The sequence below is a fragment of the Ciconia boyciana genome, chromosome 17 (genome assembly GCF_034638445.1).
Source record: "Ciconia boyciana chromosome 17, ASM3463844v1, whole genome shotgun sequence".
NCBI classification, from domain to species: Eukaryota; Metazoa; Chordata; class Aves; order Ciconiiformes; family Ciconiidae; genus Ciconia; species Ciconia boyciana.
In genome coordinates, this window is record NC_132950.1 from 452,393 (window position 1) to 479,039 (window position 26,647).

The 26,647-nt window shown below is 61.1% G+C and overlaps 1 protein-coding gene across 3 annotated transcripts in view; it reads right to left on the bottom strand.

Annotated features, from left to right (window-relative positions):
• Nucleotides 1-530: 530 nt before the first annotated feature.
• HIP1 (huntingtin interacting protein 1) overlaps nucleotides 531-26,647 on the bottom strand; it is a 50,814-nt gene continuing 24,697 nt past the window's right edge. For 2 of the 3 annotated variants that reach the window (XM_072882225.1, XM_072882226.1), the window contains exons 2-31: nucleotides 18,629-18,692; nucleotides 17,854-17,996; nucleotides 17,307-17,363; nucleotides 16,723-16,803; nucleotides 14,398-14,474; nucleotides 14,053-14,114; nucleotides 12,476-12,616; nucleotides 11,880-11,937; nucleotides 8,663-8,738; nucleotides 8,124-8,255; nucleotides 7,376-7,473; nucleotides 7,095-7,167; nucleotides 6,494-6,677; nucleotides 6,310-6,398; nucleotides 6,105-6,221; nucleotides 5,915-6,016; nucleotides 4,897-5,091; nucleotides 4,598-4,745; nucleotides 4,364-4,450; nucleotides 4,137-4,244; nucleotides 3,741-3,877; nucleotides 3,529-3,639; nucleotides 3,357-3,415; nucleotides 3,128-3,221; nucleotides 2,653-2,753; nucleotides 2,444-2,549; nucleotides 2,078-2,201; nucleotides 1,798-1,859; nucleotides 1,098-1,209; nucleotides 531-758 (exon numbers count right to left, since the gene is read on the bottom strand). In XM_072882225.1, coding sequence (XP_072738326.1) covers nucleotides 748-758; nucleotides 1,098-1,209; nucleotides 1,798-1,859; nucleotides 2,078-2,201; nucleotides 2,444-2,549; nucleotides 2,653-2,753; nucleotides 3,128-3,221; nucleotides 3,357-3,415; nucleotides 3,529-3,639; nucleotides 3,741-3,877; nucleotides 4,137-4,244; nucleotides 4,364-4,450; nucleotides 4,598-4,745; nucleotides 4,897-5,091; nucleotides 5,915-6,016; nucleotides 6,105-6,221; nucleotides 6,310-6,398; nucleotides 6,494-6,677; nucleotides 7,095-7,167; nucleotides 7,376-7,473; nucleotides 8,124-8,255; nucleotides 8,663-8,738; nucleotides 11,880-11,937; nucleotides 12,476-12,616; nucleotides 14,053-14,114; nucleotides 14,398-14,474; nucleotides 16,723-16,803; nucleotides 17,307-17,363; nucleotides 17,854-17,996; nucleotides 18,629-18,692 — 3,009 coding nt within the window. In that variant the 3' untranslated portion in view covers nucleotides 531-747. The remainder of the gene's footprint in view (nucleotides 759-1,097; nucleotides 1,210-1,797; nucleotides 1,860-2,077; nucleotides 2,202-2,443; nucleotides 2,550-2,652; nucleotides 2,754-3,127; nucleotides 3,222-3,356; nucleotides 3,416-3,528; nucleotides 3,640-3,740; nucleotides 3,878-4,136; nucleotides 4,245-4,363; nucleotides 4,451-4,597; nucleotides 4,746-4,896; nucleotides 5,092-5,914; nucleotides 6,017-6,104; nucleotides 6,222-6,309; nucleotides 6,399-6,493; nucleotides 6,678-7,094; nucleotides 7,168-7,375; nucleotides 7,474-8,123; nucleotides 8,256-8,662; nucleotides 8,739-11,879; nucleotides 11,938-12,475; nucleotides 12,617-14,052; nucleotides 14,115-14,397; nucleotides 14,475-16,722; nucleotides 16,804-17,306; nucleotides 17,364-17,853; nucleotides 17,997-18,628; nucleotides 18,693-26,647) is intronic. The other variant, XM_072882227.1, reaches the window with a different exon arrangement.

Below are 26,647 nucleotides of genomic sequence, written 5' to 3' on the forward strand. Positions count from 1 at the left end.
AGGGGGGGGAGGGTGGGGGCGCATTCTGGGGACCCGGGATGGGCGGGCAGGAGCTTATGGCAGCGTCCCTCCTGCTGCCAACCCCAGTCCCTCCTCACCGCCGGCTGCTCCCGGCACTGCTGCCGGCACCCTGGTCTCACCGGCCAGGTTGTCCCACGGGAACGCTCGCCCCCACCCTGCAGCGGCCAAAGGCACTCGGTGCCCCCGCCAGAGGGGGAGCACACCTAGCACCAAGCGCAGCAGCACCCCAAAAGCTGGCTCCTGACCCGGTGGCACCCCTGGGGCCCTTGGCACCACGGCAGGCTCCTTAACAGGGTGGGGATGTTTGTGCCGAGCCAGGGACCTGGTTAAGGCTGGAGAAGCAGTGAGAGGCGAAAGAAACCCGACCGCTCTCGCTCAGCCAGAGCCGGCTCAAAGAGTTCCGAAAATCTGTGCAAAAACAAAACTAAAGGGTTAAAGACACCCCCCCCCCCGAGACCCCCCCAACCCCAAGCAGCTCTAATAAATACACGTGCGGTTTGCGGCTGGCGTCAGGCCGGCAAGCCCTCGCTCCCGGCCCCGGAGTCTCGCCAGGCGGCTCTTGGTGCTCCGGCGCTGGAGGCGGCTCTTGGCGTGGGGGACGTGGAGAACATGTGCTTCGGGGTGGCTTTTGCACCGGTTTGTTGTAGATCTTCCCAAAAGGCTGCACCGAGGTGGGTCCCAGCCCGCTGTGGAGGTGTCCCCTGCGGGCTGCTTCCACCACAGGTGTTAATCTGCAGCTGGAGGGGGAGAGAAGGTAAGGGGGTGCAGAGCAACACAGTGCCCCCCAGCATCCCTCCACCCCATCCCTTTGGGACCCCAGGGCTTCGCAGGATGGTAGAGCCCCAGCAGCACCCGAGCACCCTGTCCAGGGATGATGCCGGTCCCACAGGCTCTTGCACAGGTCAAGGTCCCCGTGGCTTTGCCCACGTGTGCTGACTATCCCTGGGCTCTGCTTGTGCCAGCCGGAGTGAAACCCATGCCCGCTCGCTGCCTGGACTGCGGGCAGGTCTTCCCCATCCTACCCTGCTCCTTTCCTGAGCAGCTTCCCAGCCGGAGCAGGACTGGGATCCACTCACCGTCCTCCTCCCAGCCCTCCGCCACTCCTGCCAGCTCGTAGTGCTTCTTGCGCAGCTCCCCCAGCTTCTGCCGCTCCTTCTGCAGCTGGTTTTCCAGCTCCAGCACCCGCACCTGAAGGACATCAAACACACCATGGCCACCCTGCGCCCCAGCACGGCACCGAGGTGCTCCAGCTGGTACAGAGCCATGCGGGGCTGGGCACCTCCCTTTCACACCCGTTATCGCCCCGATACCAAGCCCAGAGACCACTGAGGTGCATCCCGTGAGTGTTCTGATGCCAAATGGTCCTGGGGAGGGGACCGAGCTCAGGTGGGCACTGCCTGTGCAGGCAGGTGAAGGCAGAGCAACCTGCGTGGGCATGCCAGGAAGGGGAATTCCCTGGGGATGCCCCGTGCCAGGTGGAGGTGGGTGCTGTGGGGCAGCCCGACGGGCATGCAGGAGCAGGGAGAGGCCTTGGGCTGTTGTGCCATGATGGGGACAGCACCAGGGGAAGCTCAAGGACACCAACTGCCTGCGGCTCCTGGGCAAACCCGGCTGTTGCCTTCATGCCTTAGGCTTTCCCTGTGAGCTGCAGGTGCCCGGGGCCAGGCAGCCGGGCAGGGTGCCCCCCCCCACCTCTCCTCCAGCCTGGGCAGCCTCTCGTTAGCCCAAACGAGGCACCAGCAGGTGTGTTTCCCAAAGCGTGGGGGAACCTCCTACCTGTGAGTCCATCTCCTGACGCTTGATCTGGGTGAGTGTCATGCTGGAGAAGTCCATGCTGTCTGTGGAGAAAGACACCACCAGCCCCCCTCAAGCTCTGCTCCCCAGCTCGGACCCCCCGGCAGCTCCCACGCCACTGGCAGAGTCTGCCACCACAGGATACGCAGGCAGCGAGGGGCAGCTGCAGGCAGAGACCACCGGGGCACGGCCAACTGAAGACGGCGAGCGTGAAAAGCAGAGGCTTCAGGGCAGGTCCATGCCCCTGCAGCCCCACGCTTACCTTTCTCCTCCACCTGTGACTTCCCGGCCTTGGTGGAGGCCACCACACCAGCCGTGGCCTGGTTGACGCCCCGGGAGGCTTGCTGGAGCTTGCAAAGGTTGGCACTGTCTTTGTCTGCCTTCACCTGCCGGGGCAGTGAGGAGGGGTGTGCTTACGCCCCACTGAGTGAGCAGAAGACCAGCCCCGCATTTTGGGGTGACCATGCGGCACCCCAGGGTCACCCCAAACCATGGCCAGGGGAGCAGCCTCGCTGCTGCCTGCTCAGGGATGGACCATCTCCCAGAGCCGAGTGCAGGCAGCAGTGGGGGGAGCTGCCGGGCAATGCAGGCAGCGGCGGGGGAGCCTCCCCGGACGCCGGGCTCCTACCTTGGAGGCTGCCACCAGCTGGGCGGTGCTGGCCGCGATCTCCCGGGAACAGACCATCAGCTCCTCAAATGTCCCCTTGCCTTGCACCACCAAATCGGCAGCATCGCTGTGGGAGGGCAGAGAGCGGCTGGAGCATCCTCCCGTCCCCTCCCTGTGGGGACAGCAGGACCCTGCCATCCTCTCCCCGCTCCGGTGAGGGTGGCACTTACACCATGACAGTGGCACCCCAGCCCACAGCCTTGGAGGCGGAGATGAGACCCTCGGTCCAGCGGGAATTCTTGGCGTAAAACTCCTTGGGGGATGCTGCGCCCTGCCGTTGAGAAAGGCATGGTCACGTGCTGGGGTCAGGGGGGTGGCAGGCCTGGGACCCCCAAACCCCAGCTCTCGGGGGAATGGAGTAAGTCAGGGTTTCATTTAGGATGTGCATGGGAGCCGGGGAGACACCGAACCTGGGAGGTCACAGGGTCCCCTAGGAGGGAAGGGAGATCAGGGACCTCCATGACACCCCAGGGACCGCAGCCAGGGTGAGACCCCAGGGCTGGGGCAGGAGCTCCTGGCAGGCGGTGTTGATGCCCCGACGGGCCGAGGCTCGGAGCAGCACGTCCCCAGCAAGTGCACGGTGAGCCCCGTCTGGCCAAGCACCTGCTGCCCCGTGCCCTGCCCACATCCCTGCCCCCGGCTCACCCGTCCGCTCTCCACAATCTCTCTCTGGAGGTCCTTGGAGGCCAGGACCAGGACGTGGATGGCCTGCATGAGGCCCGTGCAGGAGCCCAGGATCCTGCGAGACAAACCCCACTGAGCCCCACTTGTGGGGCAGGGAGACCCCACTGAGCCGTGGGGCAGCTGCTCTGCCTGTGGCACTGGGCCCCATCCTGCCTGCCCAGCTCTTTCCAGCGCCCCGGCCACTGCTCACCTCTCGTTGACTTCCAGTTTGACCCCAGTGTCACCAGCCCGTGCCTTGCTCAGCATCTCCTGGTAGAGGGGGGAGAGGCCGCGCTGAGCCCCGCACGCCATCCTGGCCTTGTGCCGGTGGTCCCAGCAGGCACGGCACCCATGGGTGCCTCACGGCATGCGGCAACCCTCACCTCGATGCGGGCGGCCGCTGTTTCGATGGCTGCCGCCGTTGCTGCCATCTCCTTGTCCACCAGGTCACCCAGCTCCTCCTGCTTGACGTCCAGCCCTTTGGGCCGCAGCTCCTGGGGATGGGACGAAAGGGACCGTCCAGGGGTGGCACAGCCCCTCCGGCGGTGCCCGCCACGGCCTGACCCCATCCCACCAGCCCTCCTGGGGCACCCACCTCCCCGATGGCACTGATCCGGCCCAGGCAGGTCATCACCAGGCTGCAGTTGGCGCCTTCCACTGTCCCCGGGTCTTGCAGGGCACTGAGGTAGCTCACGGCCTCGCTACCGCACTGCTTGCACATCTCCAGCAGACCTGCGTGGGCAGCACGAGAGGCTGAGGGTGCCGCATGCGGGGGCAGAGACGTCCAGCCCCTGCCTGCCCCAGAATTCTACCTGGCTCGGCCCCTGCCTGCCCCAGCATCCTGCCCGCCCTGGCCCCTGCCCACCGCACCTTCCTACTTGCCCCAGCATCCTGCCCACCTGGTCCCCTCCCTGCCGTGGCCCCTGCCCACCCCAGCATCCTCGGCCCCTGCCCGCCCCAGTCCCTGCCCGCCCCGCTGGGCAGCACTCACGGTCGGCGGGCTCCATGGGGGCCACGTGGGAGGTAGCGCTGCCCTGCAGCAGGGTGTCGCTGACGAGGTGGGCGAAGAGGGCCAGGCAGGGCAGCAGGGAGCCCACAGCTGCGGTGGGAGAGCGGGCACGTGCCTCAGCCCCCGTGGGCGCTGCCCACCCGGCCCACGAGTGCCGGAGCTGCCCCTTGCCCCCAGCCCAGCCCCTGCCCGGGGCTGCGGGATCTCACCTGCGCGATTGGAAAGGTATTTGCCATGTGCGTCCCGCAGCCGCTCCACGCACTCGGAGGCTGCCAGCGTCCTGGATAGGAGGCAATCTGCAGGCAGACAGCAGGCAGGACTCAAATGCGGGGCATCCCTGGGTGTGGCACAGCTGCTCTCCGCCGCTGGCACGGCCCAGAGGACAGCAGGGAGCGGGCTTTACGTGGCAGCGGGTTGGGATAATGCCAAACCGGGGAACTCGCCTGCCGAGCCAGTGCAGCCGATGTGAGCGGGATCCTCCAGGCGACTGAGGGCATCCTGCACCATCCGCTCTGCCTCCCGCGCAGTGCCCTGCAGCAGGGCAAACTGCTCCTCGGCCAGGCGCTGCCGCAGTGCCTGCTCCCCGCTCTCCTGCCGAGCCGGCGCAGGTGTCACGGCCCCCACCGTGCCGGCTGGGAATCACCCCCGCACCGCACCGCTGCCTCCAGCTCTGCTGAACCCCTGCAGCTCGGCAGGGAGGGGGATGCCGGGATGCGCCATGCCAGCGGTGCCCCCAGGGTACCTTGTCTCTCAGCTGGGTCTGCAACGTCTCCAGCTCCATCTTGCTGCTCTCCTGCTCGCGGCTGAGCGTGTCCTGCAGCTGCTGCAGCTCGGCCCGCAGGGCAGCCATCTCCTCCCCGTGCCGCTCCGCTGCCCGGCTCAGGCTGTCCCTCTCCTGCTCCAGGCCGGTGATCCGGGTGCTCTGCTCCGCTCCCGCCTGGGTGGGCACGAAACAACGGTCAGGGCTGTGCCGAGGGTGAGCCCTCTCGTTTGGGGACTTGTTCATGGTCCAGGCTTGGGCCACCCTGACCGTCCCTGCTTGGTGCATCACAGCCCATGCAGGTCGCAGCCCTGCATCACCCACTGGCCGGCAGCACCCTTGCAGCACTGATGGACTTGCCTGGGGCCAGCCCAGGCTTCCTGCGGAGCCCTTTCACTTTTATCAGTGAAAATTCACTTTTATTATGACTATCAGCATCCCGATGGAAGAGCGGATGAAGGGTGCTGGCTGCTAGCCCTGGCTCTGCCCCATCCCCATCCTGCTGCCGTGTTTCTGCCCACCCTGGGGACCAGCAGCTCCATTTTCCTGCCAGCTTCTGCCTTCTGCAATGAGCCTGGAAACCCCTGCTGTCCTCCACAGCTTTGCAGGCATGAAATACCCTCTGCCACGGCAGCAAGTCCATGCAAAGGCTTGCGATGTGATGACACGCTCCCTGCCTGGGTTTTACAGCAAGCAGATTTGCCCTGCCTGACCCTGCTCTTGCAGGGATTTTGTTCAACCATCGCTGCTGCTGGAGGCTATTGCTCCGCATGCTCTTGCACCCAGGAGCGTTAAACCCCCTGGTACGATCATTAAACCCATCTACATGTGAGGGGGAAGAAGACAGGGAGTTGGTTATCAGGCCAACGGTGGGTAATGCCTCCTGGATAGGCAACACCTTCTGCCCAAGCACCATGACAGCAGGCAGACCTCCCCTTCACCTGGGCTGCCTGTCCCAGGGCAGTGGGGGGGTTGGCGGGGGCTACCCATGGGCTCTCACCTGTGTGCTGGACTCCAGGGTGCCCTGGAGGACCTGCAGCTCCTGTCTGCTGGCTGCCAGCTCCCTCTTCAGTGTGTCCAGCACCTCTGCCTGCTCCTGAGACTGCGGGCAAGAAGAGAGGTTGCTGGCACCGGTGCCCCATAGGGCAGCCCCCTGCCCATCTCTGGCGTGTCCCCCCATCCCTACTCACCTTCCTCTGAGCCTGCTCGCTCACCCGCTGGAAGGAGTCCTCCAGCTCCTTCTTCTCCCGCTCCACGTCCCCCTGGGCCTGCCTGGCCGCCGTCACCTGCTTGGTCACCTCTGCATTCTGGCAACAGCAGAGGGAGCTCAGCGACCCCCGGTGTCGGGGGGCATGGCTGGGAAAGGGGATGCCAGGGGGGTTTCAGGGAGCCCACCTTCCGCAGCAGGTCGGCGTGGTTCTGCACCAGCTCGCTGTACTTCTCCTTCAGCTTGCTGTAGCGCTGCTCGTTGGCCTGCGCCCGCCCTGCCACGCATGCAGGGATGCTGGGTTGAACACCTGGGACCCTCACCCCGGGACTCACCCCCACCCCAGGCTGGGTGCCGGCTCTCCCTGCTCACTTTCAATCTCCGTCAGGCTCCTCTGCGCCTTCTCGGTGTCCTCCCGCTGCTTCTTCAACTCCTCCAGCTCTGCACGCAGGAACTCGCTCTCGTCCTGCGCCTGCTGCTTCAGGTGCTGCTGCTCGGCCAGCTCGGCCTCCAGCTCGCTGGCGCGACCGCGCAGCTGCACCGCGCCCCGTGCGCTCTGCAGGGACGGCAGGCAGGCAGCTCCCGGCGCCGTTTGGTGGCTGCTGGCACTGTCTGATGCCCGCCGGTACCATCCCGCGGCCACCCCGGGTAGCATCCCACAGAGCCCCAAATGCAGCAGGGTGAAGCATTGAGGATGCTGGGCAGTGGGGGTGATCCTGGCCCCTCCGGCAGGGACGCATCCCCCCACACACACCTGGGGACCTCCCGTATGGGCAGGGGCGACTGCACCAGGGATGCAGAAGCCATGAGGGACAGGGCAGGACAGACAGACAGGGTCACCGCCTTGCCCACGCGGGGACGCAGCCACCACCCCACCAGCCCCATTCCCAGTGTGAGCCGCTGGGTCTCATCCTGCCCCTGGACTGCCACATGGGTGCTCACTGCGTGACACTACTGGGTGGTTGTCACCCACCTCGGCCTTGAAGTTCTCCAGCTCCTCCTTCAGGGCTGCAATCTCCCCATAAAGCTGCTCGATTAACCGGTCCCTGGAAAGGAGAGACACCGGGTACATCCTCAGTGCCACCAGCCGCGCCGGTGCCATGGGGACGCATCCTGGGATGGGAGGCATCCCCTGGGCCACCGCAGCTGCTGTGCTGTTCCGCAGCAGCCTGGCAGGTGGCTGTGGTGCCGTGCCGGGGAGGGAGCTCCCGGTCTGATCCTGGCTGCCTCCACAGCATCACTGGGACTGCTCACTTGTCATCCTTGTTCATCCCGTTCTGGCTGTTGAAATTGAAGGGGTCACTGCTGAAAGAGCTGCCGAAGATGTCGTCAAACTTATTGTCAAACAGGCTCTGCGGGGAGAGCAGCATGGCCCTGGGGTGAACCCACCACCATTCGGGAACCCTTGTCCCCTTCATGTCCTCGGCAGCGCCACCGAGCCAGCCCACATGCTGGCAGGGCTGCTGCCTGCTCGTGCTGCCTGGGCACCAGGGCTGGATCCCCCCACTGCTCCCAGGGTGTTGAACGTGTTGAACATGTTGAAGATGGAGCATCTCTGGTCCGTCCCCACCTAACTCCCGGCGGTGGGGGGAAGATGCCCAAAGCCATGTCACCACATGCCCCTTCCCCTCCTGAAACGCTCAGCGCCTGGGGACAACCCTTGGTGGAGAGGGGAGTGAAGACCTAACGCAAGCACGTAGAGCTGAGGGGCGATGCTGGGAAGCCAAACATCTCCAGCCAGCCATCACTGGAGGGCACCAAACCATTAAGAGAAGCACCGTGAGATGAATTCAGCCTGGCTCAGACCTAGCAGCACCCATATGGGACACCCCGCACCCACATGGCCCCCTGCAGTGATGCTCCCCAGCGCCTGAGGCCGCCCCCATTGTCTCAGTCCCCACCATGGCATGGTTTTGGAGAAATAATCCTGGTTTTGGAACCGAAGGGAACCCGCCGTCCTCTCCGCAGCCCGAGGGGCACAGGCAGTGTTGCAGCAGCTCACCTGCGAGGCCGTGTCCATCTCCACCAGGTCTGTGATGGGCTCGCTGTCGGGTGAGGATGCCTCGGCGGGGATGACCACCACGGGGCTGATGTGCTCTGACAGCGCTGAGGCGCGCAGGAAATTGGGGGGGTTCTGGGGAGGGAGGGGAGCGTGGCTGGGTGGGGGAGGACCGGCACTGCCACAGGGCTTCAGGCACAGTTGGTTGAAATCCTGCCCTAGCGCTGAGCTGGCCGTGCCTGGACCCGTGGGAATGGCACCGGGACCCACAGGGATGGAGCCAGGGATGGATCCCAGAAAGGGCTAAGGGTTGGTGCAAGAGGGGATCCCCAGCCTGCCCTGGAGGGGCAGCTCCATCCCACAGGATCCCACCCAGGGAGGGAGGCAAGGATGAGCCTCAGGCCCCACAGCCCCACATTGCCACTGGCACTGGGAAGCCATCAGGTGACCCTTTTTGGGCACTCTCCCAGAGCCACTGGCCCCATTGCTGCTCCTGGCCATGGGGACAGCGAGTGTGGGGACCAGGGACGACGGGATCTCACCTCTGGCAGCTGCGGGATCTGAATCAGCCGCTTGAAGTACTGCAGGTTGCTGGAGCGGTAGAAGAGGTCCTTCAGCCTGCAAGGGGCAGGGAATGGTTAGGCATGGCTCTTGCCCAACCCAGATACCCCACCCCAAATGTGGGTAGCTCCAAGCCCTCGCCTGGCTCCAGGAGGGTGTCATCGGGCCACTGTGCTGCACACAAGGGGACAGTGGTGTGTGCTGCCACCAAACCCACGGCTGGTCCTGGGAAGACCCCATCACCAGCCTCCCACCTCTGGCAAAAACTGGCTGCTGGAGGCTTTCTCCCATAAACCCAGGACCTGATGAGCAGAGAGAAGGACCTGAAACTTGAGCAACCTGATCTAGTGGAAGATGTCCCTCTTAGTTGGACTAGATGATCTTCAAAGGTCCCTTCCAAGCCCAATCACTCTGTGAGTCTATGAAACCATGAACTGCAGCAGAATGGCTGCACTGGGTCGCACTGAGGTACAGCCACCTCTGTGCTGTCCTCACCACGGCCAAAGCTTGAAGGGACAGCTGAGGAACATCACCATTGCTCCCACTACGGCCCCAGCCATCAGCCGGTTGGGGGCTTCCTGCCTGGAGGCCACATCTGCACCATCGCTTTCAGCTCCCCGCAGGAGCATCTCCCCCAGGAGCAGGGCTACCTCCCTTCAGGATTTCCAATTTTGGGGAGGAGCGGCAGTGCCCGGCTGCACCACTCGTGGCTCCCCTCCCTTCCAGCCACCCTGGCATCCCAGTCGGTGTGTCGGCGCTGTTGATACCTGCCCCAAGGTCTCTGCCCTGGGTGGTCAGAGCCCACGGACAGCCCTGCTATCTGCTGATGCCCGTTCCTGGTGTTTTTCCCACGGGCGCTGGTTTGCAGTTTGTGACCTTAAATCGAGCTGTCCCTCAGTGCCGTGACATCCTCTCCCTGCTCTCGGAGGCCAGTTTTCATTTCAACTACCCTAAATAATCACGTACCAGCGCCCACGGCACTTCACTGTTCACTCTTTTTCAATCTCATTTAAAATACGATGAGAGGACTGGTTCCAGCACCGTGGCTGGGGGGTTACCCTGAGACACTCGCTGGTACAAAACCCGACCATTTGTGTCCTCTCCTTTGTGCAGTTCCTAATCCAGGGGAGACCTGCCCTCACATCTCATAGGATCATGGACTCGCAGGATGGTTTGGGTTGGAAGGGACCTTCAAAGAACATCTGTTCCAACCCCCCTGCCATGGGCAGGGACATCTTCCACTAGACCAGGTTGCTCAAAGATCCGTCCAGCCTGACCTTGAACACTTCCAGGGATGGGGCATCCACAGCTTCAGTGGGCAACCTGTGCCAGTGTCTCACCACCCTCATCGTAAAACATTGCTTCTTATGTCCAGCCTAACCCCACCCTCGTTCAGATTAAAACCGTTGTCTTGTGCTGAGGACCCCAGAGCTGGACGCAGTGCTCCAGGGGGGTCTCGGGAGAGGGGAGCAGAGGGGGAGCAGAGGGGGAGCATCCCCTCCCTCGACCTGCTGGCCATGCTGCTGGTGATGCAGCCCAGGAGATGCTTGGCTTTCTGGGCTGCAAGCCCACATTGCCGGCTCATGTCCCATTTGTCACCCACCACTATCCCCCAGTCCTTCTCTGCAGGGCTGCTCTCTGTCCATCTGTCCGTCCCTCCCTCCCTCCATCCCCGTCTGTGCTGGTACTGGGGATTGCCCTGACCCAGGTGCAGGACCTTGCCCTTGGCCTGGTTCAACTTCATAAGGTTCACATGGACCCACTCCTCCAGCCTGTCCAGGTCCCTCTGGGTGCCACCCCTTCCCTCCAGCGTTATCAACTGCACTGCTCAGCTTGGTGTCATCTGCATTTCTCAGGGTAGTTCCATTTTTTCCCAGAACTTTTGGAAATAAATATGTTTGCTCCCACTGCACATCACCCTGCAGCAGCTCATGGCCTCTCACGAACCCAACACCCACCTCCCGCATGCAGAAGCACCCACCCCTTTTTTCATGAAGACCCTCTCCCACTCCTCGTTTCCCTGCTGTGCCAAGCGCCAGGTCAGCCCCTCCGCTGCCTCCCTCCCCTCTCCCCGGAGCCCTTCTTATCAAGCAGCACCGTAACACTCCTCAGCCCCTGGGCACTGGCAGCATCACAGCCACCCTCATGTCCAAGGTCTCGGGTAACTGGGTGACCATGACTTGGTTCTGTCTCTCTCCTCCTACACCTTTTATCTGCTGCTTTTAAAATCTCTCTTATTGATATTTTAATCTGGGACAGACACAGGTGCCTTTACCCTTTCCTTTTCTACCTGTGTCCCTGCAGGGATGGCTTTTCCCACCCAAGAGCCATCTCTGCTCCACTGCACCACCCAGCAGCATCCCTGGCACCCACGCTCTCTGCAAGGCTCTTCATGGACCCTTCCTCATCTTTGCAATACCCAAAGGTTTCGTCCTTTGACTACCCATTTTAACAAGCTCCCCTGGCTTTGTGCAACTGGCATTTTTTTTTTTTTAAATTCAACAGAACTGGGGGGAAAATCTCTTTTCCCTGTCCCTTGCCCCAGTGCCATGACGGTGAGTCCCCCCCCAGGGCACGTGCAGATCCTCCCTCCCACAGCAGCATCTCCAACCGCCTCCATGTGCTGCATGCATTCTCCTACCCCATTGCTCCTACCAACGCATCCCTCTCCCGATGGAGCCAACGGACCCACTGCAAGCAGAAAATGCTGCTAAGGGTGCTGAGCACCCTGCTCACCCAACACCCAGCCTGGGGCATCCCTGGGGTGTCCCCACTGGCACGCCCCCACACTTGGCTTCTCAGCCCATGCCCAGATTTCCACCTCAGCACATCAACTGCAAATTGCATTTAAAACTGCAATTAAAGGGTTTAAGGGGTTTAAGTCATCGGACGTGCTGTCAGTGGCTGAACACCTCCTTAGAATTAATAACACCGTTATCTGGTAATTCAATAGCTGTGGATTAGCCAAGCAGGGCGGCTGTCCTGGAAGAAGCTCCAGGGAAAGCTGAGAGGTCAAAGCGGGCTGGATTTCAGAGCCCCCAGCAAGACCAACTCCTGCACTTCCTCCATCTCCATCGCTCGGCTGCTGAGCCCCAGCACAGGGGCTCCAGCGTCCCTCCACGCTCCCTCCGCCCTGGGAGCACCCCTGGAGCATTGCCAGCAGCAGGGAGAGCCAGCACCCCGGCTCTGGGCACTTACTTTCTGAACTGCTCCAGGAAGCGATCCCGGTGGCCCTGCAGCGTATCTGCTGGCAGACCTGGAAGAAGAGGCAAGTAGAAACATCACTGGGTGTCTCCACGCCAGGAAGGAGCACAGATCAGGGGACAATCCATTGGCACAGCCACGTGGGGATGGGTCTTTCCCAGAGATGGTCACCCTCCTCCCGGGGTCTGAACGCTCCGGGCTCAGCGTCCTGCTGCAGGAGGGGATCACATCCTCCCCAAGACACCCCCAGGGCAGGGAAAGGCAGCGAGCTGGTGTTCAGGCAGCTGCCACCATAATTCGAGGTCCTGGGGGATGTGGGTTTTGCAGCCGGTGCCTGTCCAAAGCTGGAGGGGCTCCTGGTGGGCACCATCCCTGTGGCCGAGGGGTGTTCGGCAGGGCAAGCTCCTGGGACAGCTTGGTCCCCCATCACTTGCACCTCCTTGTCCCTTGCCCTGGTGACTCCCTCCACTCCCCCAAAAACGCTGGGAAGGAGATGGGGGCGAATGGCCCAGCCTGAGCAGGGTGGTGACCCCTGGTGTCCCCCTCTGTGTCACCCCCCTGCCTGAGGCGGCGGCGCTGGGGACACTCACAGGAGTGGAGCTTGAAGAGCAGCTTGACAGTGTAGTCGTAGAGGTGGCTGCAATCCAGGATCACCTGGATGAGCGGGGCCAGGCGGCACTGCCCTGCGGCTGTCACCGACACCGAGCGTGACATGTCCAGGGAGCTGAACACTGCAGGGAAGGAGCGTGGGATCAGGCTCCGGCAGCACCGCAGGGTGCCACGCCGTGTCGGCCGTGTCCGCAAACGTCACCCAGAGCAAGAGACCCATTGGCCTTGGGGATCCAGCCTGCTGCTGCACAGCCGTTTGCTGGCTCAGCGGGAGGGGAAATTCCCACCCGGGACTCCCCCGCAGGCATGGGAACAATTCAGCCTGGCACCATGGGCTGGAGGTGCCTGGTCCTGAGCCCCAGCCAGGTTCCCGGGCAGAGCTCCCAGCCCCCCAAGGGCACGCAGCCCCTGCGCTCTGCCTGTCGCTGCTGTCCCGCTGGCACTCAGGTGTGCCAGGGAGATGCTCCAGAAACAGCTGGGAGCAGCTGACAGCACCTCACATCCACGATCCTCTGCCCATGTCGCATCACATTGCATCTTGTGCCGGGGCTGCAGATGAGCCCTGTGACACCGGGCCATGAAGGTATATCTGCTGCGGTGGGGACAGGCCAGCCTGGGGCATGGGATGCTGGGCTGCCGGAGATGTGTCTGGTGACTGTCTTCATGGCCTAGCCTTGTGGGTCTCCCACAAGCTGTGGGATGCCTGCCCTTGAAGCGTGCTGGTGCAGCAGGCAGCCTAGCAGGGTGGTCAGAGAAGACATTGGCTTCATCTCCTCCCATCCAGGGACTCCATCTCCTTCCATCCGGTGTCTCCCCTCCGACAGGCAGAAGAGCGAGAGCTCCTGGGAGCGCTCCGGGGACAGGGCTGCGCCGCACGGATGAGCCCCCCAGCACCAGCACCATCCCGCTGTGCCAACGTATGGCCATGAGATGAGGGTGCTGCTCCAGTTCTGTCGAAAAACAGCCCCGTCCCGCCAGCACCCGCAGCCTGGTGCACGCAGCAGATGAAGGCTTCTCCCAGAATTGCTTTAATTTACCCCAAACTTCATCCTGCTCGACTGTGCAGAAGTCCATGACAGTCCTGAGGGTTGAGCCTGGCTTGTTTTTACCCCTCCACGTGCTTGCGCAGGAAGGCAGGAAGAAGGCAGGGTGCCCCCACGCCTTCCCCAGCTCCAGCACCGCTGCAAACACCCACGGCAGCTTGTGTTCGCCGCTAATAAAAACCAAAACCTGTCGCAAGCCCATGAGTAAGACGAGAAGAAATTCAGCCCAGGGAGGCTGCTGAGGCAGGAGAGCCCAAAGTCTGGGCAGTGGAAGCGATGCACGTCGTGGGGAGCGGGGTAGGGTGATGTGGCCAGCCCCATGGCACTGCCGGAGGGCTGCCACGAGGCAGCATGGCACACAGGGACTTCAGCTAATAATAATTTGGGTGAAGTGCCCAGAAAAGAGATGAGCCGCGATGACCTCAGACAGATCCTTCCCAGAGGCACCCCTCAACTCAGGTCAGCCCCCGCGGACCCCCCACCCCGACCGCCGGCAGGGCAGCGCAAGGGCTCACCCATCTGGAAGAGGTTCAGCTCACACTCCAGGTAGTCAAACATCTCCACTGTCAGCTGAAAACTAGGAAAAAGGGATGAGGATGGCTGGGGAGCATCCCCATGGCCACCCATGGGCCTCGACCTGTGCCAGGTGCCACCCCAGAGGGATGAGCGGGTGCTTCAGCATGGATGCACCGGCCTTGCCCAGGGGCTCTGCCTGCTCCCAGCACCCGTGGCAGGGGTGGGGGGAAGGTGCAAGGTCCCGTCCCCGGCTCGGTCATGCTGCCAGTGAGGTTGGGCAGCGCCATGCCACACTGCCTGCATCCGCCCCCCTCCCTCACCCCCTCCCCGTGCCCCATGCTCACAAATTATTGACGTCGTTCTCCCCTGCTTCGTCAAGCTGCCGATCAGACATCTGGAGATTGCTGGGGAAGCGGGGATTCTGTGTGGGGAAACAGGAGTCGGGAAAGGGTTTCGGAGGGTCTCCTGCTCCAGCCACAGCTCTGGGAGCACCAGGGCTGCCGATCCAGCTGGCGGCCTTGGTGCAAGAGACTAATGCACCGAGGAGTGATGCTGGGGGGAAAGAAGGCTAACACGAGCTCTGCTGAGCCCCGGGTGACCACAGCATCCCCAATCCATGCTGCCCGTATTCTCCCCTGCAAGAAAAGGCAATTCTCCCTGCGCTTAGAAACCCACAGAGTGGGGAGGAGATGGGGCCGCCAGCTCGTGCACAGCATCACCAAGAGCTGGAGGGGAAGGAGCTGATATCTGCTCTGGGGGGCAAAACCTCTTCATGCTGCCTAGATGTTTTGGGGAAGGTCACATCATGGCTCCAAACCAAATTGGGGTGATGGACACAGCCTGGCTTCAGAAAACACCTCTTTCCAGCAGAGCTCAGAAAGGAAGGAAACACTGCAGGTACCAAACCTGCCCCAGTCAGTTACTGTAAGGATGAGGGCGCTCGAAGCCATGCAGGGCTTCCAAGCCCACCATGACTTCCCATTCTCCTCTTGGCAGCATGCCGTTATCTTAATGCCACAAGCATATTCTATTCTATTCTATTCTATTCTATTCTATTCTATTCTATTCTATTCTATTCTATTCTATTCTATAGCATCTGCCTAAATAATAAGCTCTGTCGATGGGAGCATGGCTTCCTGAGGCACGAGAGGGCACTTCTCCCTTTCTATAACACACGCTCCCCATCAGCCCTGGCAGCCGGCACAGCATGGAGCAGACCCAGAGCTGGCGCATCCTCTCTGAGGCCAGCCCAAAGAAGGGACCTGCCCAGCAGCACTGCTCCGGAGACTGGAAACAAGCTCCTGATGATGGGGAAAAAACCTAACCTGGGACGGTCCCCTGGGATTCCCCTAGGATGCTCCCGTGCCCAGGAGCACCCATGGCCCAAGAGGGGAGAGAAAAAATGGATTTTGGTGACTGGCATTGATTATTTCAGGTTGGGGACAGCACTGGGTGGGACAGGAAGGGACACCGGCTGGGACTGGATCTGCAGCATTCCGTGTGTAGCGATGTTTATCAAGTGGGGCAGGCGAGGGAGAGCAGAAACCCTGGGAACACTGAGGCAGCTGGGGACCAAGGGGTTTGTTCTGTGCTACCTCATCTTGATCTCCTGATAAATCTCAGGTGAGATTTATGGTCTGCGATGAACTGGGTGTTCATAAAGAAACCTCAAATCTGTGACTGTTGAAAGTTCTGCTGAGAACTCGGGTTGCGCACACTCAGCGGTGCTTAGATTAAGTTAATCATTACTTCCCCATCATTCTTAAATTTCCAGGCTGACTTGTTGCTTCCACTCCACTTTTCCTGCCCATACAAAAACCTTATTTAAGAAAGCACTAGAGCGCCTTACATCCAAACTTCAGTCCCGATCAAAGGCACGTTTCTATACACATCTATTTCACCTCTCCTTTGCTGACCATGGCAAATAATCCTCCATGCTCGCATGCCTGTCAGAGCAGGCGCTGCTCATCCTCCTCCACGCACCAACAGGGACACCTCACCAGCCCAAACCCCCGGCATCCCTCCCTGCATTCCTGGTGATGCAGAAAAGCCAGGCTCTGCTGCAGGGTTTTCCGGGGGATTTACACCTCTGTAAAATCCGGGGGATTTACACCTCTGGCCCCTGCCCTGCCTGCACCGCCTCCTGCCTGTCCCTGCTGCCTGGGCTTACTTTAGCCCTTGCCGATCTTGCCAGGGCAGTGCTGGGGATGGGCAGGAGCTGCTCCTATGGTGGGGCACGGCACAGCCCCCACAAGGCCTCCCCACTCCAGAACCCCATGGCCTCTTCCACCTCTGCCCATCTAGGATACCTGGGAGGGACATGCACCCCAAAGCTGAGTGTCTCTTACTGCTTCTTGTAGCCCCCCAGCTTCCAGCCCAGCCCAGGTGCCTCCAGGGAGCCCTGATCCACCACGAAACTGTCCATCTCCGAGGCACTGGTCCTTGGGCCACTTTTGGTCCAGGCTAACGATGGACCCTGGCAGCATGGGACATGTTTCATGGAGGCAGCAGGACAGCCATGACGGAGGAGAGAACCCGTGGGGGTGACAGCACCAGGACAATTCTGCCAGCTCCTGTCCTGCCCCATAATGTTGCCACCACTTTCATCCCAGTGCCCCATCACCTGCCTCTTGCTGCAGCCATGGGGATGGGGACAGGACGATGCTCACCTTCGTGTGAAACTCCATCTTGGTTCTCAGCAGTTTGAGGTAGATGCTGCAGAGCTGCCCGTAGCCCTCGCTCAGGTGGCCCTGGTGACACCAACAAGCTGTTGAGACCTGGGGCAGGCTGTGAAAAAGCGTTCTCCCCTTGCAGCATGAGAGACCCCTCCCTTATCTCCCCCAAAACCACAGCCAAAACCCTCCTCGCTGACACCCCGTCTTGCAGGCTGACTTGCAGCCAACGTGCCAAACTGATTTGGTCAGGACCTTCTCATCACCTTCTCTGCAGATTTCAGCACTGCTTTTGATCACCAGAGCCAAGTTCTACTGGGTTTTGTCATAAAATAGGAAGAAGGCATCTGATTTTTGTGGAAGAGGATACTGAACACAACCGGCAAACACAGCCGGGGGAGGTCACGGCCACCACGGCTCAGCCACAGCTGAGCATCTGCTCAGCCCTCGGAGCCTGGCTCCTCCTGGGTGAGACCACCGTCCAAGCCAACACCACCCCCCAGCCCAGCCGGGGCACTGGGTGCTGCTGAGGGACCCTCGGGGTGTCCCCACTGCAGTGGCTGGTGGGGTTGGTCACTTACCCACATCCTGCTCATGTCGCTCAGCTCGTTCTTGTATCTCATGGAGTCTTTCAGGACCTGGAGGAATGACGATGAAAATAAGCAGGCAGCATGGGCAGCAGGCAGAGCACCAGGGCAAGATGTGCCATACTTGGAGCCAGCAACTGGGGTAAGGAATGAGAGGTCTGGATGCATTTGCAACCCGCAGCCTGCCAGCAGTCTCATTACCCCAGCCCCAGGGCGCCTCAGCTTCCCCAGCTGCACGCGGGGCAGGAAGATCCTTGCTGATGGCTCCTGCACTGATGCTGATGCCCCGTGCCGAGCAGTTTCCTCTGGCACGGGCGCCGCAGTCGGCACTGGGGGTTGTAGCGCACAGGGGTTGTGGGCAGAGCAGCGCTGGGAAGGCTCTGGCAAAACGAGCGGGGAGGAGGCCTTGTGCCAGCCCCCGCTGAGGACTGACCCCCCAGGAGGGCACCGACCCGCCAGAATCTCGCACTGCCCCATGCAGCCCCATGGGGAAAAGGATTTGGCCCCGGGGCGGCTGCTGAGCCGAGCCTGCGGCACTCACGTTCGCGTGGCCATCCCGGAGGAGTTTGTGGAAGACGTGGCAGAACTTCCAGCAGAGCACAGCGTTGCCTGACAGTGGCAGCCGGTTCACCACCGACCAGAAGGTCTGTGCCCCCTTCTCGTGGTGCGTGCCCAGGATGCATGGTGGCGGTCCGTCAAGGAAACGCTCCTCTCCCCCTCGGCAGTGATGGACAGCAGCCACCCCAAAGCCGGCTGGTACCCACAAAGCCGAGGGGAGCCAGGCCACGGCAGGGAGCGGATAAGCTGCCAAGCCTGGGCACATGCTGTCCCCTCTCCTCCAGCCCCACACCACCGCTCCAGGAGCACTGTGTCATGCTTGGGGCTGGGGCTGTGCCTCTGTCGAGCCTTCCCAGCTGCCCTGCTGGGATGCCGGGGATCCGCTTTTAGTGGCAGCATGCTCACAAGCACCTTTGGGGATTCAGCATCCTCATCCCAGGATAGGTAACCTGCTGCAGGCATCCGCCCTCCCACGGGATGGCAGTGCCAGGAGCGCAAGGCTGGGCACCCACCAGCAAGCAAAGGCTGCGGCAGCAGGAGCAGGGATCCCGTGCTGTGCCAGAAAAACCCCAACCATCAGCAAGAGCCCCCCAGGGTCCCATCCAGCCCTCCTCAGCACCCCAGCAGCCGGCTTGCAGCACTGGCCCAGCTGCGCCAGCACCTCTCCCCATGCACGGCCTCGCCGCTGCCGCTTTTCCGGGTGGCCCCGGCCCCGCTCCCATGCTCGCTTGTCCTGCAGCCAACTTTGGAAAGGATATTTCTGGCGTGTTTCTCCTTGACAGCCACTTCCTGTGCATTAATAGCCTTATTGATGCTGACAGTCTGCAAAAGAGAAGCGGTGGAAGGGGGGGTGAGATGGGAAGGGTTCAGGCTCCCCCCCTCGGTCCCCCCCACCCGCTGGGACCCCCCGGCTCTGCCGGCACCTGTCGGTGGCTGGGTCCCATCCAGGTCCCCAGCCCCTGCTCGTGCCAGCTGGATGCTGCCCGTTGCCAGATGCCTTTCTGGGATGTGGTTGGCACTGGCCAGGTTCAGCTGCTGCCAGGACTCATTTACTCCGCATAATAACGATGCAATTAAAGCAGAGACCACAAAGGACACTCTCCTGCCCTCGGGGTGGTGGGACGGGCAGAGGGAAGGCAAATCCCTCCCCTGCCCTCAGATCACCGGCAGCAGCCGGTGGCTGCTGGGGGGGACTGAGCGGAGATGGTGTTTCGGGGGGCATGGGGAATCCGGCAGCGGGATGCCGAGACCACCACGTGCTGCAGAGCAGAGCAGGACCTGGGCTGCCTGTGCTGTCTGGCAGCAAAGGACAGGTCCCAGCTTAACTGGCACCAAAGCGGAGCGGCTCTGCAACCCCTGGTGTTCTGCCCCAGCCCACCCGCCCCGTGGCCGGACACGGCCCCAGCTGCAGGATTAGAGGGGCAGGAGACGGCCCTGCTGCCCACAGCGCAGGCAGCTGCCCTGGCTGGCACCCGCTGCCACCTCCCCACCCCGCTGCTGACTGGCACATCTCAGCTTGGCCACAGGCGCATCCAGACGCGGCACAACCTGTCCCCACCGCCCAGCGCTCCCCGGCCGATCCGATCCCGCCAGGAGCCGGCGCAACCCTGCCATGGGGCAGGCAGCGCTGCAGGCAGCCTCTCCCCAGCACAACCCTGCCCACCCTGCCCACAGGCTGCCCTTTTGCTCTCTGCCAGGAAAGGCAAGACTTGCAAAGCAGACGTCGGGGACCTTGGGAAGCCCACACTGAGGAGCCTGGGCAGAGCTAGTGCTCCATTTAGCCTCCGGAGAGGCAGCGGCAGCTGCTGGAAGCGTTTGCTGGGCAGGATTTTTAACCCTACCCCATTTTGGCCCCTCAGCAAGCTGTGCTGGCAGCGGGGGGACACTGCGGCTGATCCTACATGGGAGCGCGGTGACGCCGGTGTGGGGCTGCCCTCTCCCCAGGCTCCCGCGTTGCTTGCGGCGGCGCCGAGCGCTTGCCTGGCACCTGCTCCATGAGGATCCCGCTGCTGAGGGACGACACTGGCTGGCTCAGCACTGCCAGAAGTAGCTAATTACTGATATAAACCAATTACAGCAGCGGGATTAATCCCAGCGCCTTCCCCACTGCAATCCTTCTTGCACCCCCGCTTCCTCACCCTCTCCGAGGTGGCCCTGCCATGGCTTCATCACGACCGACCCTGGTGACTCTGTGCTGAGCAGGGCTGGGGGGGCCCACGGGCACCAGCCACAGGCACCCCACACACAGCTGGGCACGGCCCAAACCTCCCAGCGCTGAGCCTGACCCATCTCCCCAGAAAGTCCCTCTGCCACCAAAGCATCCGCCGGCCAGAGCGGGGACAACGTGCTGAAGGGCTGAGACAGCTTCTGCTCTCACCCACAGTTGCCAACTGTATCCCCATCCCAGGGCCGAGCACCCCCTTAGCTGAAACATGGGGTCTGGGTCCTGATGTCCCAGTATGAACCAGTTCTGCCGCGGGGACACTGCTGCTCTCTTTGGCTGCGCTGGCTGCTCTTGAGCAGGGCTGGTCCGTGCGGCCCCGTGGTGTTTGCAGCCCCATCCCTACAGCGCTGGCTCTGCTGGGGACCACAGCGGGTCTCCAGCTGCACCAAGCTGTTTACCATGCCCATCACCAGGTCCCTGCTTACTGGTGATCATGGAGGTCATGGAGGTGACCAGTAAGGACCATGGAGGTGACCGTGGAGGTCACCAACAAGACGCAGGAGGCTCATTTCGGAGTGGCAGGGGACCCAGATTGCCAGCTGCAGGCACAAGCATCCCGGTCCAGCAGTGGGCTGGACATGGACCAGAACCTGCATCTTAGCTTGGTTTTAAGGAGAGCTGAAAGAAACACTGGTGGTGGAGAAACTTGACCCCGATGGGCGTCCCTTCCTGAGGGGCTGGACGGAGGTGAGCAGGTTCCTAACGGAGGAGGACCAAGGGTGGGAGCCACCTCTGCAGCTCTGCCCGGCTGCACGGCCACGGCCCGTGCCATTTATGAAAATATAAAATAAAATTCAGCATTAAAAAATTCCCAACAAAATCCTTTGGAAGGCGCCTCTCTGCCAGTGGTGGAAGCCTGGAACGTGATGCCCACATCCCAACAGCTGTCGGTGACACGTGCCATGGATCCAGCTCCAGGTGCAGCTTGTCCTCCTCTGAAATCCCAGCCTGCAGCCACGACAGCACAGGCAGGCAGGATGGTCGTGACGGGCCAGCCGGCATGGCAAGGAGTGCCAGGATCGGTGTTTAAACACGTGTCCCACCTTGAAATGGGAGTCCTGGACCACAAGTAACAAGCCAAGCACAAAGCCAGAGCCAGCGAGCAGAAGCTTGTAGCCAGAGGCAGGATAGGGGCACCACTCCCCTGAAGCCGGTGGCTTCACCGTGGCACATGTCCACTCCCCTGCCCTTGAAAGACCAGACAGGGGTGGTCTCCGGAGGGAAGAGGTGCTGGGGGCCACCGCATCCCTGGGAACGCTGGAAATGGAGCTCCCAGTTTAAGTGCTGTTTCCTGCCAGCTTTTCCTGGTAAAGCAAGGACACATTTTTCCAACCAGAGAGGCCTCCAGTGACGCCCCAGAGTGGGGAGACATGGTGGGGGGATGACGGGGCTCCGGCAGCCCCTGGCTCCAGGTGGTGGCCTCCAGGCTCCTCCCTCCCCAAGCCCCCTGCTCTGAAGCACACGTGATGTCCGTGTGGACGGCAGAAAGGTCTTCCTAGGAAAAGCCGGCTCCCACATTTCTGTCCTTGCAGGTGCCACAGGCACCCCGCCTCCCCGCTGCATCCCCTGGGAGGGCAGGGCAGGCGTCCCATCCCGGGAGCTGCTTGGAGCAGGCACCGGGACTCAGGAGATGCCCAAACCGCTGCTCCACTGGCCAGCGGCTCCAGCAGCACCTGCGCAAGCAAACCGCAGGAGCGCAGGCAGCAGCGAGGGACGAAGGCTGCGAGTGTTATCTCCAAGGGACGAGCGGGGTCGGGGAGGGAGACAGTGGTGTATCCTCTGTCCATGAGTTTTGGCTGCAAAACTGGGTGAAGAAGGAGAGAAATTTGGGGCTGCCTTGAAAGAAAGCTCAGACCTCTTTGCCACGGAGATGGTCTTTCACCCTGACCCACAGGTGCTGCTTCCCAACACCATCCAGAACCTACAGCTGATGGTATTTTAATTTTAATTTAATTACGAGCTTCTACACCACAAGGGCTGTTTCCCACCTGCCAGGCCACGAGCGCATCCTTGGCAGCGCCGCTGGCCCGGCTCCGGTTTCTTGCCGATGGAGGGATGCCAGCCCCCGGTCCCCGTACCCACATGGGCGCCCAAGGGGCTCCTCTCCCGCTGCTGCTCCCCCCCAGCACTGGGAGCAGGGCAGGGGCCTATGGCGGCTGTGGGGCAGCCGAGCCCTTCCTCCAGCCCCACACCCCTCCCCGCCACCGGGAAAGGAAACCCCGGTGCTTCCTCTTGTGCAATGCTGCTGAGGCAGTGGGGCTGGGAGGGAAGCAAGAGGAGAGGCTGGCGGGGCCCCATTTGCACAACGAGAGCTGCAAGGGGGTGACACTGTCACGCCAGCCTCCCCCCGGCAGGGCCATGGGGCTGGGGTGTGGGGCAGACCTCAGCGAAGCAGCACCCGGGGCAGGGCTGGGCCGTGGGTGCTCTGCCGAGGCTGGGCGAGCTGCACTGGTGACGCTGCAAGCACTGGTAACGCTGCAAGCACCCTTAGCGTTTCAAACATCTCTCGAGCGGGGTGAGGAAACCCCACCGCCACCAGCACCGAAAGGCTCGGGGCGTTTGGGAAGGAGCAGAGTCAGGTAATACAAACCAGGGACCGTCCAACCTAATAGCTCTGCCCCAGAGCACTGGGACCTGCCCGAGCGCCTTTTCTTCCCTCCACAGCACCTAGGGGGTCCCCAGAAACCCCTGCAAGGTCTTGTGCCCGTGGCTTGACATGCTGCCACAGCCCTGTTCCGGGGCAATTTAACACCATTCCCGTGGGACTCTGGGAATCCCACTGGCAATGAGCGCTGCTGGCCCTTGGGGTGACCTGCACCATGTCCCACAGGACCCCCGTGACCCCTGACTCAGCCCAGCTCCTCTCACAAGGAGATGCGATGCCAGAGCCAAGCCACCGACAGCTCCACGCGGGGGTGACCCCCCGACTGTGGCTCACATCAACTAAAACACCTCTCCGGGTGTGCAACCGCAGGCTCCAGCCGGAGGGACAGAGGAGCCCAAAACTGCACAGAGGCACCTGGGACAGTGACAGAGGCTTTCTGAGCACTGAGAAACACTTCTCGCTTTCACATGCACATATTCACACCCTCATCCCCCTTCCAGATCTCCCCAAATTACGCCCTCAGCCTCCTCTGCATTGCAAATCTCCCATTCGGCCGAAGAGCCGAGCTCTGCTCAGGAGCCACACAGCACCTTCCCGTTTCTCCTTTCATTTCCAAAAGGAAATGAGTGTTGATTAAAGAATCCAGAGCTATTGCAAATTATTTTGAGAAACTGAGTAAGTCGCAGTGCAAATCCTCTTAGTAATGCTCCCTCATTTCTCCTTAATTCCTTTCTATAAATGGAGAGCTGGGATGGAGCATACCTCTGGAAAACCGCTCGCAATCAAGCCCTGCAGACGCAGGGGCTCTGGGGGAAGCGAGCGAGGAGGGAGACCTGACTACTACAAGCCTGGGAAAAAACCACCTATGAGCTTAATTAAAATGCAAATCCCAGCCTAGCAAAGCTTCGCTCTGGACCCGGAGGTGTGCAGGACACGAGGGTGTGGGCAGGCTTTTTGGAGGGCGCATGTCTCTCTTTAAACATCGCTCACCAACAGCAGCTAAAACCAAATCACAGCCTTGCCGGGGCTCGGGAAAGGTTTTTCTCCAGCAAAATCCCAAAGCAAAGCTGGCTGGATAACGCTGGGGGTGCTTAACGCCCCACTGGGACCAGCGAGAGCTCCTGGGGAGAGCCGGGGTGGCCGTGGCCCCCCTCCGTGGGGCTGCCGGGCGCCTGTGGCGTTTGACAGCAGCGGCAGGAGCAGGCAACAAGCCCGGCTTTGTGCCCGCCGGCAGCCGGAGGGAAAGGAAGGCAGCGAGGCCGCGCTGGCAGGGCTGGCTGGCTGCGCGGGGCCAGGTGCTGTGCCTCGTACATGCACGGATATATTTCTGTGTATAGGATAAGACGATGCTCAGCACAAATGGGGTAACTTGTAGTCTTCCTGCTCAGTCCTAAATGCTCCCTTTGAACAGGAAGCGAGAGGAGACATTAAAAAATACCTTCCCATCATTTAATCCTATTTGGCTGCCTCCACTGCTGGATCCATGAGTTTAGAAAGAAAGCGCTCCTCTCCCGCCCAGCTACGCACCGGAGCCGCTCCAGGGATGAAGCGCCTTGACCCAGGGCTGTGTGAGCATCTCCTTGAAGGTGCTGCCGCTCTTCTCGCCTCCTGCTCCCACCAGCCAAGAAATAATCCTCAAAATGGCACAAGTATCAGATTTCCCTTCACTTGGGCCGTAAAAACAACCACATTTTCCCCAAAGCAATGCTGGCCTCCAGCGTTAGAGACTCCAAAACCTCACTGCATCTGCCGGGGTTTGCTCCCAGCTGTGGCAGCTCAAGATGTACCTCTCTAGGAGGAGATGCTGATGACACCAGCTTGGATGCCAGCAGGAGAAGGAGGACCAAGGTGTACCAGAGAGACCCCTAAATCCCAAGGGACACCTGCATGGGGGCCTCGGGGGGGGTGTTTGGGGACACCTTGCCCCACACCCTGCACTGCTGCCCACCCACCGCCCCGTGGCACACGGGACACCCCAAACCAGAGTCACCAGGCATTGGCATTGTCGATGAGGCTCTTCTTGGCAGAGACCTACCCTGGCCACCACACCTGTAGCATCACTGCCTCCAGCTCTGCTCTCCTGAAGTGGGGAGGATGATGACTTCAGATCAATGTCACGCTTGGTCTACCCACTGTCAGCGCTCTCCGGCGCATGGTGAAGCCTGATGTGAGCATTATGGAGGAGCTCTTCCAGCACACACGGGGCTTCCAGGGGAGAAACCACCTGAGCCAGGCCAGGGAAGGGAGATGTGGTGTTCAGAGGTCTCCACACCACAAGGAGACATGAGAGGATGGCAGCTGCCATCCGACTGCCACCAAGGCCTTTGCCTCGTGAGCTGTAGTACCATTATCATGGTAGAAAAATGAAAATAAGTTGAAGGATACAAATTTTGAGTGTATCTGAACAGACCACCCCTCTAGCTCCCAGCTCCTCCCAAGGGCAGCAAGGTGGCATCAAAGCAGAGGTTGGGATCCACAGGATGATGCACCCATAAGCTGCCTGTGCAAGGACTTAACCCACCGCTCCTCCTGGCCTTTCCAGAGCCTCCAGCGAAAATAATGAGTTCAACACCATCACGAGAGCTGGGGCAGAATGAGACAGCGCGATCTGATCCCTCCTCCACTTTCCAGACAAGCAAAGGGAAAGAATGAAGACAACCACCCAACTGACTTGTGGTGGGTCCCAAGGATGCGAATGAGACATCCGATGCCAGGAGGGGAGAGCCGGGCTGGTCACCTGGAAGGGTTTGGTTCCACCAACGCCAGAGACAAGAGCTTGCTATGTTGAACACATCACTGCCCACTATTGGGGACCAGCACCCAAAGAGTTGGGCCACTGGATTTCTCCAGTGCCATAAACAATTTATGCAGATTAACAACTTGTCTGTATTCCTTAAACTGGATTTAAAAAACACATGTCCTTTTCCAAGACACAGATAAACCTTTGGAAAAAAAGCAGGACAGCAAGAAAACTGATTTTGGGGAGAACAGCTGGCAAAAAGTGAGGCTATAGAAGAAGCCAAACCTCACCAACGACCATCAGGGGAGTTGACGCAGTAAAACTCGGATTCCTTTGAAGCCTCCAGCTGAAATAACAGTCAAAAGAGAAGCCAGCCAAGGCTGCAGAAGAACTTGGGGTATGCTTTAGTCACCTCCAGCACAGGCCCCGGCTCCCACTGCTGGGCACTTCCAACCTGCTGCAGCCGGAGACCCTGGCACCAGACCCCAGCACAAGTGGATGGATCCGAGGAGAGGCAAAAAAACAGGAGGCTTCCCAGGACCTCTGCACCCCTCCGCAGCTCCTCCCCACAAAAAACACTCCTTACTCTTCTCAATTATTGATATGGGCACTCCCTCACTCATGCTCCACGTTGCCCAGCTGGCTCGGCCATGGCCGGAGCCTTTCCCGTGAGCTGCCCCGTTAGCCAAGCTTTTAATTTTAAGTGGGGATTTTATGCGAAGATAATCTCTTCCAGCAGCGGTGATTTCTATCTGGGGAGGCAGGATGGCTGTGTTTTCCAGGGTCAGTGGTTCAGGAAGGTCCTCCACTGCCTTCAAATAGTCCTGAAATGTTCCCAGTAGTCCTGACCGGAGTCGTCTTCTTCCCAGCAAATGCAAATATTTAGGCATTTTTTGGAACAGGAGGAAATAAAAGAGCGAGGCTGGAGGATGCGGGGAGCAGACACCAGGAGCACATCTCCGGATGTGCATGTCGGTGATCAGCTGCCATCCCAGGACCGACCTTTCCTTGGGAAGTTTTAGCCCAGCGGGAACACCCGGGGTGTGTATCGCCCTAGCAGGATGCTCCTGAATTCTGTGGAGCCGGGACACCCCGGGGATGCAGAGCCTGGTGGTGTCAAGTTAGCTTTGGTCAAAATCCTTCCTTGCAATGCCTCCCGCCGAGCGGCAGCTCCCATGAGCAGATCGGGGTGTCCCTCGCCCGTCACC